The sequence below is a fragment of the Mustelus asterias genome, chromosome 1 (assembly GCF_964213995.1).
Source record: "Mustelus asterias chromosome 1, sMusAst1.hap1.1, whole genome shotgun sequence".
NCBI classification, from domain to species: Eukaryota; Metazoa; Chordata; class Chondrichthyes; order Carcharhiniformes; family Triakidae; genus Mustelus; species Mustelus asterias.
Window position 1 is genome coordinate 82291754 of NC_135801.1, and position 18690 is coordinate 82310443.

Below are 18690 nucleotides of genomic sequence, written 5' to 3' on the forward strand. Positions count from 1 at the left end.
TTTGCCCGGCAGACTTTAACGAAGTGGCCTAACTTACCGCATCCGGAGCAAATCGCATCCTTCGCCGGGCAGCGACGCCGAGGGTGCTTGGATAGGCCACCAAAGTAACATTTGGGCCCTGCCGGAACAGCCGTCGCGGTGGAGCCATCGATAGAACAGGATGCAGGGTAGGACCGGAGGTTGTGAGAGGCCGCTTCTAGCGTTTCAGCCATCGTGGCCGTTCTTTGGAGATCCAGGCCATCTTGTTCAAGCAGGCGCTGCTGGATGTATGTAGACTCAATGCCCGCAACGTAGGCGTCGCAGATCAGGTCCTCCGTGTTCTGAGCTGCTGTAACAGCCTTACAACCACAAGCTCGAGCTAGGACCCGCAGGGCGCGCAGAAATTGGGCGCACGATTCTCCTGGCTGCTGCTTGCGGGTCGTTAGGAGATGTCTGGTGTAGACCACATTAGGGCTCTTTCAGAACTGCCCTTTTAGGAGTTCGATAGCGTCCGCGTATGTAGCAGCGTCCCGGATGATACCGTAGACAGCTTCGCTTACCCGGGCGCGGAGCACGTGGAGTTTAGTGTCGTCGGTGTCGATGGCCGTAGCGGTGTCGACGAATGCTTCGAAGCAGTCCAGCCAATGATCGAATTTATCAGAGGCTCCGACCTCTTGAGGGCCTAATGTTAACTTGTCGGGTTTTAGAAACTGCTCCATGTTGGTCAACTGTTGTGAATAAAATTGATGTGCTATCAATAAGGCGAAAGACTACCTGTGTGCCAATACAAGTGTAGGCCTTTATTCACAACAGAATCAGGAGCAGATCCCAACAAATAACTGACCTGGACTGAACAAGGGGGAGGAGACAGCCACTTTTATACTAGGTGCCGAGGGGAGGAACCAAACCGGGAGGGGATGTGTCCAGGTATGACAAACACACAACGGTGGTCCATATAGGACAAAGGCACAACTGAGGTCCACCACAGAGCTAAGCTTTGCTGTTACATCTGAAAAATCCTGAGAATGTGAAGATCGTTACTGACCATTTTTACTTCCAGGCCCTTAAGAACTTTCTCATCGAAAGAAAGTGACAAGTTACAATGAAGTGTAATTGTTACAAGGATCATCCTATGCCCAGTTAACAACATGCATGCATCATGTGTAGCATCCATTAAATGGGAGCAGGAAATATGTTCAAATGTAGATTATATGTGGTTCATATTTTGTAAGAAAAGCTTATTCAACCTAAAATATAAGTTATGTTACCCTAGGAAAAGAGTTGCCCATAGAAACAGGAGAACCCATACAATTGCTAAGATTCACTAGCTGTGAAAAGATAGACTCCAATGTAAGGGCCACTCAACTGCCATGCAACCTTTCAGATAGATTTCCAAAAGGTCTTGGCTAACAAGGGTAGAGTTAAGTTTGAAGAACAGAAGCTATCGAAGTTTAGGTTTGGCTAACGCGGCACAGTTATGGCCAGGACAACATCCTGAATTGCGTGGCAGGTCTGAATCTATGACCAGAATACAGGACACCCGATCCAACTCGTAACTATGTACATATATACAGTAAAGCGTACAGGCAAGGAGCTACCTCCATGTCTAAGTCTTAACTTATCTTTGGCAAACACCTCACTGACCCTAGCTCTGGGTCATGTGCCTTTTAATATCACTGTGTTTGGTGCTGTACTCAGTCCCACATTAACCCTGTGTGTACCAGGCCCTTATATGGCAACCTCATCACGTTCTTTCTCCTCATCTTCCTCTTCCTCCTTCTCATCTATTTACTCCTCTTCCTCTTCCTTGGCAACATTCAAAGTGACTCTGTGTTCTGCGCCTTCTGCAGCACAATGTTAGGCAAAGCACAGCACGCCACAACAAATGTGGGGATCTGTCTGATGTGTTCTGAATGAGTGCCCCGAGACCCACCCAGATATCTGAGGCACATCTTCATGCTTTGCTCAATGACACATCTGCTCATCTTGTGGCATTTGTCGTGGCAGCCGTGGGCCTCATTCTTCAAGTTTGGAGAGGTGCTATCGGCCAATTTGAAGTGGGTTTACCTTGTCTCCAAGCAGCCAGCTGGTAACTCTGGTTCAAAGTTTGATGTGTTCGGGAGGCAGGACTATCAGAGGCTGAAAGCATCATGGCAACTGCCTGGAAATCTTGTGCAGACCTGTATAAAGATCGTTTTGTGGTTTCGCACCAATCTCATAATGATGGAGTGGTAACCATAATAGTCGGTGATCCGTGGGTATCTTAATTGCCATGTACTTTCTCAATAACATCTTGTATCCATGGGAAGCCAGCCAGATCTGCAGACACAAGTGCCTGCTCATTCTGTATATAATAAATGTGTATATAATTGTCAGGTTTGACAGAAAAACTATTGAGTACACTTGTGGACACCCGCAGTGAGATCTTGCAAGTGTCTCCAGCAGAGTTCTAGAAGGATCCAGGGACAAAAAGCTGAGGACAATACTGATTTGGACAGCAATAACAGCAAAGATTATTGTGGCCAAAGTGAGGAACTGAACACTTTGCCATATTTGCTAATAAAACAGCAAAAGAGCATGGACATTCCAGGCCAAGAGAAACAATAGCATAACTGAATTCTAGAGGATGGGTGACCATGCCAGCACTTTAGAGCCAAGAGACCCACAGACATGACCAATGGCTGACAGTCTCAGCGCAGTGTTTTAATTGCAACTGCATAGGGCACTTCAGAAAGCTACGCATAGCTAAAACAACCAGTAAAGTGGGGCCATCAGCTCCAGTTGGCAGCAGGTTCTCTTTCAGCAAGCTGCAAATGCCAACTACATAGGACATAGAACAGTACAGCACAGAACAGGCCCTTCGGCCCACGATGTTGTGCCGAGCTTTATCTGAAGCCAAGATCAAGCTATCCCACTCCCTATCATCCTGATGTGCTCCATGTGCCTATCCAACAACCGCTTAAATGTTCCTAAAGTGTCTGACTCCACTATCACTGCAGGCAGTCCATTCCACACCCCAACCACCCTCTGCATAAAGAACCTACCTCTGATATCCTTCCTATATCTCCCACCACGAACCCTATAGTAATGCCCCCTTGTAATAGCTCCATCCACCCGAGGAAATAGTCTTTGAACGTTCACTCTATCTATCCCCTTCATCATTTTATAAACCTCTATTAAGTCTCCCCTCAGCCTCCTCCGCTCCAGAGAGAACAGCTCTAGCTCCCTCAACATTTCCTCATAAGACCTACCCTCCAAACCAGGCAGCATCCTGGTAAATCTCCTCTGCACTCTTTCCAGCGCTTCCACATCCTTCTTATAGTGAGGTGACCAGAACTGCACACAATATTCCAAATGTGGTCTCACCAAGGTCCTGTACAGTTGCAGCATAACCCCGCGGCTCTTAAACTCCAACCCCCTGTTAATAAAAGCTAACACACTATAGGCCTTCTTCACAGCTCTATCCACTTGAGTGGCGACCTTTAGAGATCTGTGGATATGGACCCCAAGATCTCTCTGTTCCTCCACAGTCTTCAGAACCCTACCTTTGACCCTGTAATCCACATTTAAATTAGTCCTACCAAAATGAATCACCTCACATTTATCGGGGTTAAACTCCATTTGCCATTTTTCAGCCCAGCTTTGCATTCTATCTATGTCTCTTTGCAGCCTACAACAGCCCTCCACCTCATCCACTACTCCACCAATCTTGGTGTCATCAGCAAATTTACTGATCCACCCTTCAGCCCCCTCCTCTAAGTCATTAATAAAAATCACAAAGAGCAGAGGACCAAGCACTGATCCCTGTGGCACTCCGCTAGCAACCTGCCTCCAATCCGAAAATTTTCCATCCACCACCACCCTCTGTCTTCGATCAGACAGCCAGTTACCTATCCAATCGGCCAACTTTCCCTCTATCCCACACCTCCTTACTTTCATCATAAGCTGACCATGGGGGACCTTATCAAACGCCTTACTGGCGTGACATCCTGAGGAATTGATGCTCAGACATGTTGAGGAATCTTCTGCTCTTCCTGTACATCTTGTGAAGTGTACCTCTCCTTTAAAACCACAGGTGTGTGATCCTGCAAATCATTTATATATATTACAAACAGCAAAAGGTCCCAGCACTGATCTTTGTGATCAATGGGCTGCGGATGTTGCTGCTGCTGAGGACCATAAGACCATAAGAAATAGGAACAGGAGTAGGCCATTCAGCCCTTCGAACCTGCTCTGCTATTTAATAAGGTCATGGCTGATCCTAATATGATGTCCAATCTAAGGCAATATAAGTGGCACTTACGCTGATCTGATAGGTCAGACTTCCAAAGTGATCAGTTCCCCAAATGTCCAGACTGTGGCACTGTAAATTAAGATTATTGTGGCCAAAGTGAAGAACTGAACACTTTGCCATATTTGCTAATAAAACAGCAAAAGAACATGGACACTCCAGGCCAAGAGAAACAATACCATAACTGAATTCTAGAGGATGGGTGACCATGCCAGCACTTTAGAGCCAAGAGACCCACAGACATGACCAATGGCTGACAGTCTCAGCGCAGTGTTTTAATTGCAACTGCATAGGGCACTTCAGAAAGCTACACATAGTTAAAACAACCAGACAGACAGATAATCCCAAGACAATTCACAAGATTGGAGTATCAAGCTGAGGGGAAATAAAACCATACTTTTTGGGTGAGTTCAAGGATCCTGGATCTTCATTCTGTAACACAAATATCTTGGTTAATGGTCATCTCACTAATGTTAAATTGGACACAGAAGCCAGCGTTACAGTCCTTTCGGACAAGGAACCATGGCTGTTGACCCAATGGCTGATGCCACACCGTTGTATGGAGCAGTGGGCAACAAACTCCTGGTGAAAGGTACTCTGCAGGTGTCACTGAGGTACAAAAACAGAAGAATATGAGAGATCCTGTTTATTGGCTACAACCAAGAACACTCTCTTGTAAGCCAAAAATCCTGTCTCAAACTCAATGTCAAACTCAATGTCATACATAATATTGATGAGGCAACCAGCAAAGGACTGCTTCCAAATTTTAAAATTTACTAGACTAGGGTGACAAAGGATCGCATACAAGATTACACTGAGGGAGAATGCTAAGCCTGTGTGTCTGTTCACACCACCAAAAATACCCCAACCACTCATGAAGCAAGTGCAGCCACAGCTGGACAACATGATAAAAATGGGTGTCATCTTCCCCATCACCCCACAACTTGCAAACTAATATATCACCCATTCTGCCATCACTTATGGCTTCCAGCACTGTACCAGCTCCCCTAGATATGCACAGTCAAACAGTGAGGCAAAAAGAGGCATCTGCACATTAAAGGCCCTCCTGAGGCAGAAGGACAACTTCCCAACAACATTGTTAACCTGCAGGTACACTCCACTGCAATGTGGCTTAGCCCCATCTAAACTCCTGATGGGCAGAAAACGCCGAACCCAATTCCCAACTCTGCCAAAGAAACTAATACCGAGTTGGCAGCCAAGAATTACCAAAACATCTAAGACAGAGAGCAGTCCTGCAGGCAGAAGCAGGCTTCCACCTACAACATAAGATACCACACCAGACACTTGCAACATTTATGAGCAACACGATGGCACAGTGGTTAGCACTGCTGCCTCATAGCCGGGTTTGATTCCCGTCTTGGGTGACTGTGAGTAGTCTGCACGTTCTCCCCGTGTCTGTGTGGGTTTCCTCGGGATGCTCTGATCTCCTCCCACAGTCCAAAAAGATGTGCTGGTTTTGTGCATTGGCCATGCTAAATTCTCCCTCGAACCCGAACAGGCACCGGAGTGTGGCAACTGGGAGATTTTACAGTAACTTCATTGCAGTGTTAACGTAAGCCTTGTGACACTAATAAATAAACTTTAATAAGGATGACAAGAGTCTACATTAAGAACCTTGATAGGACATTAACGTTCGGAGAGATGATGGTCAGCCACCATCATACTTGGTCAGTACTCCGGAAGGTATGGTCAGGAAGAACACGAGGAGCCTTCACCTCATCCCTAGAGGTCGACCTCCCACTATATATTGGAGAGAAATTGAAGGTAACCAAATACCAGAACAACCACATCCAAAACAACTTCCTATTCACCATTACAACAAAGCCTACAACTCTCCAACTGTTGCCAAGACAAGCTCTGGAGAATTATAAAGCTTCCAGCCTGCCTGAACTTATGAGCATAGAGACTTGAGGTGGGGGAAGTAATATAAGCGTGTTGGGCAAACAGGAATGCTTTGTAAATATGTTAGATAGAGACTAGGAAGGAGATGAAGTACATGGGTTTGGCATAGAAATAGTTAACATGGGGATTTACAATGCACAGTATAAAGTAAAGGAACACATTATGCAAGTCTAGAGCGCAGTCTGGGACTAGATAGAGATATGTGTAGAAGCAAGCATGGAGAGAACTCCTCGCATAGACCTTATATCTGAATGGTTACTAGTAGTTAATAAATGCTTACTGTTAAACTACATAGGATTCAGGACCTCTGAGACTTACTGAACTATACACAACATCTTTCAACAACGATATTATTCAACAAAGAGATATTGATACATTCTGTTGGAAGTGTTTCATTTCTGCCTGAATGAGAACTCTGTGGCAGGAAAGGTCAAAGCCCTCTTGTTGGTATGATAAAATCTGCTGTTGCTCCACTGGGCTGCACCACCGAGCCATTCTTAAAATGTTAAAATTATAACAATTCACAACGTGGGTGCCTACTTTACATTTGCAAATATGTTAAACCTAGCTGGTGACTTTGTGCAGAACACTGTTATATCAGAGCTGTTCCTCACACTGCACTGTGACCACTTGGAAGGAGAAGTTTTCTGACTTTGTGGTATCCATGGGTACAAGACTTGCCTACCAGCAACTGATTCCAGTTATTAAGAAGATGTGATGTATGATTTTCTGAACCTTATTTTTGCATTCCATAAATTTTCAATAGGCAACTTGCATCAGTGAGAGGTCCCCACTGGCAGCATGAAACCAGAAAACGACCCATAAATTGGCTCTTTGTAGGTTGGTGGAAAAATATACAGCACACATAAAAATATATTTAAAATGAGAGGTAACCATTAAGTCCATCTTATATTATATATGTCACCTATACATTTCCCATCATATCCCTTTGTCTACCTCCTCCTCAGAAAGATGTGAACCGGTTTCTGCCTCTGCCTACAATGGGTTCGCTCTGTAACTCATTCCGCAATCCTTTAGGTGAAATACTTCTGCCTAACTTCATTGCTAATTTGCTTATTTTTGAACTTAAGTCTCCATTCTGACAGTATGTTTTATCCATGCCAGTGCTATTGAATCTCATAAAACTGTGATGATAATTAAGCCTTGGACATGACTATATCACTCCCTTTGTCCTCTAGATATATGCTGCTTCAGTTCTCTTATTCCATATCTATCTTGCCTGTTGCAAATTTGTTCATATTCACTCAATTCCTAAAAGAGGTGCTCCCTCCTCCTTTACAACGATAGCTGTGTCTTACAGTGGTAATTCCTGCCTTCATATTCAGAAGGTAATCCATGATTTCCTCCATTAAAACAAATATACCAGATCATTTTTGATATCTGGAATTGCACATGTGTAGAATAGTACGTGCTCAGCCATGACCAAATGGAGCAGTAATCACCTGAGTGTTCTGCCATTTTTTCTATTCCACTCTAACAAATAAAAAATAATGAAAGTTCACTGCTGATTAAATTAATTTGATAGATAATAGCTGGTGCAATGGACAAGAATCGAACATGTATTGTGATTGCATGAAGAAATTTTAAGAGAATTGTCTTACTTTGACTGAGTCAGCCACAGTTATTGCCATTGAAGTGAGTTTGAAGCACATTTCAGCTGGACATAGCAGTTGCTGCAGTAATGAAAGTAAGGTCAATAAAAATAGGGTTGTGCCGAAACATTAGAATTATAGGAACTGGCACCATCTGTTCCTGCTCCGGCAAGCTCTGTTGCTCAGGGTATGTTAAAGGCTCAGGTGTAATGATGTAGATGTAGAAAGTCCTGTTCATTTTATATCCTGCTCTGGTCCAGTTACTGCAATGTGGTTTTTTTTAACCAGCACCCCTCCTGAACCAAAGTGCACCCCCCTCCCCACCCCGCACCCTCCCCGCCCGCCCCCCCCCCCCACCCCGCCCGCCCCCACAATGAACATTTCTTTCATTTCATTTGATAAAAGTTCACATTGTGCTTGGTTCATTCACCAGCATCACAGCAGAGAACAAGAACTAATGGCCTGAGAAATCGGCAGTGCACACCTATCTCTTCATGCTCAGGAGTATCATGCATTGGAGAGTCAATGCACTGTGCCACTGTGTTGTCTACATACTGGAAATCAGAAACTTTAATGCCATTGTGCAGTGGTTGAGGAATTTAACGTGAAAAGGTTAATTTGGTGAATGACATTAATGGGCAAGTCAATTATGCTGCAATTTGCATTTTAATCTATCGGTATTATTTTATACTTACAATGTTGGCAATGCTTGTTTAAAGCAATAAAAACTCCAGTGAGCTCCTGTATTTATTCCTGTATTTTGTTTCTCGTGTTGCCCTTCATAATGCAGCGGTGGCAGTCCTGACCATTGAAGCCCCTCTTTACTCACTCACCATTGGTGGGTAACACTTTTTTATGATGTCACAACAGCTCTGACCTCAGAGCCCCCTTGTGACATCACAATAACCTTGCTGCTTCAGCCGGGTCAAACCACAGCTTCACGTCAACACTGACCACAAATACCAACGTGCCTCGAAAGGGTTTCTCTTGGAATAATTCGAACAGAGGAGAGCGCATGGGGGAAAATAAAAATCCAATGGAACACACTGGACAAGGGCACCATCCCCCTCCCCTATTGTGAACCAGCTGTTTTTTCAAGCAGAAGGGGGTTTTGATGGCCCATCCTCCAACGAACTCATCCCAGTAGTTAATACCCTCGTGTGAACCTGGAACACTGAGCACTGGCAATCTATAGGCACAATACCATTCCTTCAGCTGATTCTAGGTCAACTTTTGGGAATGCTACTGGGGGTTGGTTGGGGGTGCAGGGGGTTGGGGGGGTGGTTGAAGCGGTGAAGTAAATTAGGTGACGATTTTAATCTATGGGACCCAGATTCAAGTCTAATCCAGGATGATAAACTGAAAGTATCTGTAGTCTTCTGGCCAATAATTCTCTCTTTGGGCAGAATTTTATGACTGCTTCTTGCTCATTTTGTGGCGGGAAAATGTCGTAAAAATCGGATGTAAAGTGACGAGTGGAAATGGCGCCCGGATTTCCAACACGGTCAGCCTCTAGCCAGAAATGGACGAGAGTCTGATTAATTTATTTAAATTTATGTGTTTTTTCATTTCCATGTGTTTAGTGAGTACGGCGCTCGATCGTCCAGGCTCACTTGCCTTTATGGCCTCACTGGGAGAGGTTCACTCCGGCGAGGAAAACACCTGCTCCCCATGACTGGGGAATAGTCGTGTTGGCCTTGCCAGTGGAACCAGAGGCCATTGTGGCCCCCCCAGTGAGGCCAAATGCAAGGCACTGCCCATTGAGCAACTTGGCACCATCCATTGGGCAGTGTCAATGGGTGAGGCCAATGGGGGCAGGATCTGAGGGGCAGAGCCTGGGGTGGGGCAAATGGAGGCGGGGTCAATGGTAGTGGGGAGGCCTGCTGCCACTCTGCCAATGATTGGGAGGGAGGGGGGCCCGCAGCCACTTTGCCTGCGATTGGTGGGGGAGGGAGGGGGGCCGCAATCGGTCTGGGCGGAGGAGAGTGGTGGGGACAAGTTGAGGCTGCCTGACAGCTCTCTCTCTCTCTGTCTGTAGACCTCTGCTACTGCATCAGAGATCTGCACATGCGCAATATCTCTACAGGCTGGCTGGTGAATTAAGCCCCGCCCACAGTATCTATGTCTAGAAATTCTCTAGTCCATCTTTTCAGAGACAAAGTGCCTAAGATTGGGTGTGAAAACTCACTTGAAAAACGGATCTGGAACTCTCCCATTTTCAGACTAGCTGGTCACTTAGAAAGAATCACCGAAAATTCCACCCTTTATCTCCAGGGGAAATTTCTACAAAATCACAATTCTCAGTAAGCAAAGCTGCTTCCAAGGAAGGTGATGTCATAAAATGACCCTCTAAAGTTAGATTGCCTCAATCCCGTGCCTGTCCTAAATATAGAATCCAGAAAATACCAGTTAATTCCACAGGATGACAACTCATAAAAGTAGAATGTCATTCTGGTGCAGTAGGGGGTCCACTTTTGAGATTGGTGGGGAGCAGCACAAGCAGCCATTCTATACTTCGCATGAGAATGCTGAATGGTAACACTGAGACCTGGGTTTTATGCTCTTGTCCCACCAGGGAGAAGTGGAAATAGGGTGGGAAAGACTACAAATTAGTGCAGGAGTAATACAGTGCAGGAGAAACACCCTAGAATACCAGTGCTCTGCTTTGCCTGGGAAACACTTGCCCACCCAACGATGCTTTCATGAGGTACCGTTACCATGAGGTACCTGCATTTTTACAATGACTTTCAATATAACCCAGCACTGTTTTGGGCGCCAGAGCATCTACCCATTTAAAACATGCACTCTTGTTGCCGAGATAGAGTCATAGGTTGGAACTCTACTACTTCGCCCGCCACAGAATTAGAACGGGTGAGGGTCCGACAACAGATATCTCCGTTGACCTTGGGCGGGAATTTCCAGTCTCGCTCAAGAGAGGCCGTAAAATTCTGCCCATAGAGTCATAGAGGTCTATAGCACGGAAACAGGCCCTTCGGCCCAACTTGTCCATGCCGCCCTTTTTTTTACCAGTAAGCTAGGCCCAATAGAACATAGAACATAGAACATTACAGCGCAGTACAGGCCCTTCGGCCCTCGATGTTGCGCCGACCAGTGGTACCAATCTAAAGCCCCTCTAATCTACACTATTCCAATATCATCCATATGTTTATCCAATAACCACTTCAACGCTCTCAACGTTGACGAGTCCACCACTGCTGCAGGCAAGGCATTCCACGCCCTTACTACTCTCTGAGTAAAGAACCTACCTCTAACATCTGTCCTATATCTCTCACCCCTCAATTTAAAGCTATGTCCCCTCATGCTAGCCAACACCATCCGAGGAAAAAGGCTCTCACTATCCACCCTATCTAATCCTCTGATCATCTTATATGCCTCTATTAAGTCACCTCTTAACCTTCTTCTAACGAAAACAACCTCAAACCCCTCAGCCTTTCCTCATACGATTTTCCCACCATACCAGGCAACATCCTGGTAAATCTCCTCTGCACCCTTTCCAACACTTCCACATCTTTCCTATAATACGGCGACCAGAACTGTACGCAATACTCCAAATGCGGCCGCACCAGAGTTTTGTACAGTTGCAGCATGACCTCCTGGCTCTGAAACTCAATCCCTCTACCAATAAAAGCTAACACACCGTACGCCTTCTTAACAGCCCTATCAACCTGGGTGCCAACTTTCAGGGATCTATGCACATGGACACCCAGATCCCTCTGTTCATCCACACTACCAAGTATCTTACCATTAGCCCAGTACTCTGTATTCCTGTTACTCCTTCCAAAGTGAATCACCTCACATTTTTCCGCATTAAACTCCATTTGCCACCTCTCAGCCCAGCTCTGCAGTTTATCTATGTCCCTCTGTAACCTGCCACTTCCCTCCGCACTGTCTACAACTCCACCGACTTTCGTGTCATCCGCAAATTTACTAATCCATCCTTCCAGGCCCTCATCCAAGTCATTAATAAAAATGACAAACAGCAGTGGCCCCAAAACAGATCCTTGCGGTACACCACTAGTAACTGAACTCCAGGATGAATATTTCCCATCAACCTCCACCCTTTGTTTTCTTACAGCTAGCCAATTCCTGATCCAAACCACTAAATCACTCTCAATCCCATGTGTCCATATTTTCTGCAAAAGCTTACCATGGGGAACCTTATCAAACGCTTTGCTGAAATCCATATACACCACATCAACCGCTTTACCCTCATCCACCTCTTTGGTCACCTTCTCAAAGAACTCAATAAGGTTTATGAGGCACGACCTACCCTTCACAAAACCCTGCTGACTATCCCTAATCAAATTATTCCTTTCTAGGTGATTATAAATCCTATCTCTTATAATCCTTTCCAATACTTTGCCCACAACAGAAGTAAGGCTCACCGGTCTATAATTACCAGGGTTGTCCCTACTCCCCTTCTTGAACAAGGGGACAACATTTGCTATCCTCCAGTCTTCCGGCACTGTTCCTGTAGACAATGACGACACAAAGATCAAAGCCAAAGGCTCTGCAATCTCCTCCCTAGCCTCCCAGAGAATCCTAGGATAAATCCCATCCGGCCCAGGGGACTTATCTATTTTTACCCTTTCCAGAATTGCTAACACATCCTCCTTATGAACATCAATCCCATCCAGTCCAACAGCCTGCATCTCAGTACTCCCCTCAACAACACTGTCCCTCTCCAGTGTAAATACCAACGAAAAATATTCATTTAGTGCCTCTCCTATCTCTTCAGACTCCACACACAACTTCCCACTCCTGTCCTTGACTGGCCCTAATCTTACCCTAGTCATTCTTTTACTCCTGACATACCTATAGAAAACTTTAGGGTTTTCCTTGATCCCACCTGCCAAAGACTTCTCATGTCCCCTCCTGGCTCTTCTTAACTCTTTCTTTAGGTCCTTCCTGGCTAACTTGTAACTCTCAAGCGCCCTAACTGAGCCTTCATCTTAACATAAGTCTCCTTCTTCCTCTTCACAAGAGATTCAACCTCCTTAGTAAACCACGGTTCCCTCACACGTCTGCTTCCTCCCTGCCTGACAGGTACATATTTATCAAGGACGCGTAGTAGCTGTTCCTTGAACAAGTTCCACATTACAATTGTGCCCATCCCCTGCAGTTTCCTTCCCCAACCTATGCCAGCTAAATCTTTCCTAATCGCATCATAATTTCCTTTCCCCCAGCTATAACTCTTGCCCTTTGGTAAATACCTATCCTTTTCCATTGCTAAAGTAAATGTAATCGAATTGTGGTCACTGTCACCAAAGTGCTCACCTACCTCCAAATCTAACACCTGGCCAGGTTCATTACCCAGTACCAAATCCAATGTGGCCTCGCCTCTTGTTGGTCTATCTACATATCACGTCAGGAAGCCTTCCTGCACACACTGGACAAAAACCGACCCCTCTAAAGTACTCGAACTATAGCTTTTCCAGTCAATATTTGTAAAGTTAAAGTCCCCCAGTACAACTACCCTGTTACTTTCGCTCCTATCCAGAATCATCTTTGCAATCTTTTCCTCTACATCTCTGGAACTTTTCGGAGGTCTATAAAAAACTCCCACATTTGCCCACATTTGGCCCAAACCTTTCTATATCAATCTTACCCAAGTAACTGTCTAAATGCTTTTAAAAGTCAACATACTACTATCTCTGGCAGCTTGTTCCTGGCACTCACCACCCTCTGTGTGAATAAAGATACAGTGAATAATTATGCTGAGGCCAGAAAGTACACAATTGTTTGTGGGTGTCTCTCCTGATTACACATATATTTAATTTCACAATTGGTGACTCCATTAATAGTGAAGATATAGTGTTGGAAAATCAACTATAAAGGATCAATCATTTAGTCTGGACCCCTCAACCCACTATTCCATATCCTGCCACTAACATTTCCAGAAAAGCAATCAATTACAACTTTTGCCAGGAATGTTATCATTCCTGACTGTTACGGAGGACATGGAAGAAGAGAATCAAAGAGAAAGAGGGCAAGGACACACTGCATTAGAGGAATCTGCAGACACCCATACCTCCCTCTCTCCCAACTCCAGAGGTACAGAGACAAGCTTTTAAAGTTTCACAGATGAGCAATGCCTATGTTCATCACAGATTTAATCACCTTAACTCTGTGAGGAGGAGGCCCAGGACAGAGGAGGTGGCCCAGGAAGTCAGCCATGCTCCTGATTCAGTGCATGCATCACTTTAACGATCTAATCTGGTGAGAAAAGTTGAGTACAGCTGCACATTCACTTACACTGTGCTACATGTGATTCACACGCCTCACCCTCATTCTGCCTTATCAAGCACATTTCATCACATCCTGCCTCACACCCACTTACCTTGTCAGCACACTCATCCTTCCCTTTCAATGAACTTACTCACATCCCCATCAATCCATCTACTGCTTCTGCTCACTTCTGCTCATTCTTATTCAACTCCTTGCCTCTCCCTCATGGGCACCCCACACCAAACACATTGCATCCATCAGCTGAATGGATACCATCGTCATAGGCCCCCGCTTTTTCCCATTGCAGAACAGAGTGTAAGACACAAGGGAGAGAAAAAGAACTAGGGATGATCTTGCACAGATCTGAGAATTGACAACTGCAGAGGAGGGGCTGAAGTTCAGCGCTGTCTCAGCCTCTATAGCCATTACCCTGAAGGTAAAAGCAGTGAAGCGGAGAATTAGGAAGACTGGTCCAAATTGCTTTTTGCCTTCTGGGCACAGCAAGCTGCAGCTGCTGGAGTTCCCCTGGCTGCTCTCCAGCTGCTGCTGAACTTAGTGCTCTGAGTTCATGGTGCAATCTAAGACACCATTCATCCTGTAAACACACTTCCCCTTTTATCAAGGCTGACCAGACCATTCACTGGAAGGAAACTGACCAGGGGCTGAGGAGTTCATATTAATTCATTGAGATAATGATCATTAGTATTTGAGTTTAAGTTTATTTATTAGTGTCACAAGTAGGCTTACATTAACACTGCAATTAAGTTACTGTGAAAACCCCCTAGTTGCCACACCCAGGCGCCTGTTTGCGTACACTGGGGGAGAATTTAGCATGGCCAATGCACCTAACCAGCACGTCTTTCGGATTGTGGGAGCAAGCCGGGGTACCTGAAGGAAACCCACACAAACATGCTGTGAGGCAGCAGTGCTAACCACTGTGCCACCGTGCCACCCTTGGGTTTCAGCAGCCAAGTGAATCTCTGTGTGCATTTCCTATTTCTACATTGTTCAGGCCTTGTGGCTTCAGTTGAGCTGAGACTAGCTGCTCATTCCATTGTACTGAGGCAGGTGACCCCTGTGGTCGCTATCCCCTAGGTATTGGACCCCATGAGGGCTCAGTCAAAGACTGCCTGACCTGCAACTGCGCGGAGGCAGCCTCATCATTGGAGCAGGAGGCAGTATGTGGCATGTTCCCTGAAGGAGGAAAGGGCTGAAAAGTGAGAGAGCCTGGTGCAGAACCCCTGCTGTCATGCATCCTTTCTCCATCTTCCCTGTTATGACCCACCTTCACTTCACTGCTCACTAAGAGTGAGCAAGCTGCATGAAGGGGAGCTAAACCACCAAGATGGAACTTTTCTCCATCCTGTGTACACTGGCAATTGAAGTGAACAGGCCCTAGGTGTGGGCCAGCACACACTTAGTTTTTTGTCTCATACAATACTCCAGCATGTGACCACTCTTTCTTTGGAAGTGAACATTGTTTCAAAGGTCTGAGATATCATTGCATTCATGCTAGATGCTAAAGCCCTCATTCTCTCTCCAAAAGTGTGCACTACCCCTGGAAACACTGACAAAGTACACAGTAACTTTATTACAATGTGAATGTAAGCCTACTTATGTCTAATAAATAGACTTAACTTAAACACATTTCCCCTTGATACTCCAAAAGTTCCCTTGACTTGTGAAACTCAGAACCTCTGCCTAGCAGTGGACCCTGTCACCAGCAACTGCTCCTGCTCACATGTACTCCTCATCATGTGACAACTGAATTATCTCTACTGAAGGATCCACCGAGGTGTATGTTCGTGTTGGTGGAGGGTATGCATGAGTTACATGACAATATACCCTCATACCCTCATTGCACCCTCCGAGAACGCCTTGGTTTGTTCCCTCATCATCTCTGTCATCATCCAGGAAGGAGCTGTGGGGGATGAAATACATGATTTACTGCTCAAAGTGAAGACGGATACAAAGTCAGCATACAGCAGACCATGGCAGTTCAGGTATTGGGAATATCAATTCGACATGAGTGACTGTTAAGAACAAAGAACAAAGAACAAAGAACAGTACAGCACAGGAAACAGGCCCTTCGGCCCTCCAAGCCTGTGCCGCTCCTTGGTCCAACTAGACCAAACGTTTGTATCCCTCCATTCCCAGGCTGCTCATGTGACTATCCAGGTAAGTCTTAAACGATGTCAGCGTGCCTGCCTCCACCACCCTACTTGGCAGCGCATTCCAGGCCCCCACCACCCTCTGTGTAAAAAACGTCCCTCTGATGTCTGAGTTATACTTCGCCCCTCTCAGCTTGAGCCCGTGACCCCTCGTGATCGTCACCTCCGACCTGGGAAAAAGCTTCCCACTGTTCACCCTATCTATACCCTTCATAATCTTGTATACCTCTATTAGATCTCCCCTCATTCTCCGTCTTTCCAAGGAGAACAACCCCAGTCTACCCAATCTCTCCTCATAGCTAAGACCCTCAATACCAGGCAACATCCTGGTAAACCTTCTCTGCACTCTCTCCAATGCCTCCACGTCCTTCTGGTAGTGCGGCGACCAGAACTGGACGCAGTACTCCAAATGCGGCCTAACCAGCGTTCTATACAGCTGCATCATCAGACTCCAGCTTTTATACTCTATACCCCGTCCTATAAAGGCAAGCATACCATATGCCTTCTTCACCACCTTCTCCACCTGTGTTGCCACCTTCAAGGATTTGTGGACTTGCACACCTAACTGCCAAGCAGCAGCATTAGCTAAATAATACCAATCGTCAATGACCAGACATTGCTAATCTCCAGGGCATCCACCTCCAGTGCAGTCAGTGCAGCAATGGCTGCAGGTCCACCCCCAGTTCTCTGCCTCTCCCTGGTGTTGGGCACTGTCTTCCCCTGAAAGGAAGACAAAGGGTAAAGAATGTGAGATGTTTAATGTGTGTTGAGGGTGGACAGAGAGCAATTGAGAAGGGTGGCAGTAAAGAATGGGCATAAGAGGGCAATAAGGCAAGGGTGACTCTGAGAGAAAATACTGGGAAATCTCAGCAGGTCTGACAGCATCTGTGGAGAGAGAATAGAGCCAACGTTTCCAGTCTGAATGATCCTTCGGAAATGTTAGCTCTGTCAAACCTGCTGAGATTTTCCAGTATCTTCTGCTTTTATTTCGGATTCCAGCATCCACAGTAATTTGCTTTTATATAAGGGTGACTTCTGAGTGTTGGTTGGTGAGTTGGAGATTTGATGAGGTGCTTGGAGTGAAAACAATCTATTGAATTTCAAGGAGACTGGGAGGCCAGAGAGTGCTGGCTGCCAGCTGAGAATGGCACTTACCTTGCTAGACTGAAGGAGATTATTAAACCTTTTCTGTCACTGTATCCATGTCCTCTCTCCGCACTCATGTTGCTAACCATCTCTGCTACCTCCAGTCACACCTGTTTCACAAGGCTCTTCTCTCCTTGCCACTCAATGCAACTATCATGAACTCCAGGGATGAATCCAGCAACTGCTTGGGGTGGCATTCCTTCCCACATTTTTGATTCCCTCCATAGCGAGATTTTTAACAGCTATTCAGACCATTACTGAGGTCCCTTCAAATAGCCTTCATTGACAGATTCTGGTGTGTGATCCCACTCATCCTCTCTGATTGGCAGGAAACCTGGGAGTGAGCCTGATGCCGTGCTTGCGTTGAACAGTCAAGGCAAAGCCTGCACCTTCAACAGTTGGGTTCATGGCTGGCAATACGTCGCATTGTTGTGGCAGGGATTACGATTTGAAAATCTGAGAATTTTGCAGCCTAGAATGAGGCCATTGGCGCATCAGTCCTGTATCAACAGACACCCCCCCACTTACTCCTGACCTCCGGGGGGGGGGGGGGGTGGAGGATGGGGGGGGGTGTGCCTAAATGGCCCCCCTTCACTCCAGCAAGGTCGGATGCCAGTGGGGAGCTACTGTAAACCCCACTGGAGTGAAACACTCCTGGCAGGAGGGTGGAGAGGCTAGTGGGCCCGGAGACTTCAGTCAATGATATTGAAATACTAATTTGGATTTCTGGCGCGCGGAGCTGATGGCGCCGGAGATCCAGTGGCCAGAGACTCACGGAGACCGTGGCACCCAACGGGAAGCCCACAACACGGCCTCCGCTTGAGTCTTCTGGCCCGCTGTGCTGCTTTAGCGCAGCAGACTGGGAGAATCCCCCCTGTAATGTCTCCATCTCAATGGATTGGAATGAGGAGGGTACAGTGATGCACGTTGACTGCAAGCTCAAATCATACTCTGTTTGAAATAGTTTGTATTTTTTAAAAGTTCAGTTTGGGTTTCTAGCTGATGGATTAATAATCATTATCTGGCAGAAAGCACCTCCACACCATGCAGAATGAAATGTGATTATAGGAATATTTTATTATAAGATTGTAATAAAACAAAGCATACACAGATATTCATCTTCAAACATGCACTTATCAATCTCACACTCTGACAGCTTTTTTCTTTTAATTTCAAATCTCCCTTTTTGGATGAGGCATAATTCTAACTACATCTCTTTTGGGTTGTAAGTCTGGTGCAAGGAGGATGTTGTTTGAAACTGATGCTTCTGGCCTTTCCCTTCTAAATCCCACAAGGTAGCATCTCGGGAATTCGGGTG

The 18690-nt window shown here is 45.9% G+C and overlaps 1 protein-coding gene across 1 annotated transcript in view; it reads right to left on the bottom strand.

Annotated features, from left to right (window-relative positions):
- The window catches only part of LOC144508059 (transmembrane protein 144-like), a 66770-nt gene that overhangs the window by 46748 nt on the left and 1332 nt on the right, over window positions 1-18690 (bottom strand). The window contains exon 2 of the mRNA XM_078235877.1: window positions 15909-15976. Coding sequence (XP_078092003.1) covers window positions 15909-15976 — 68 coding nt within the window. The remainder of the gene's footprint in view (window positions 1-15908; window positions 15977-18690) is intronic.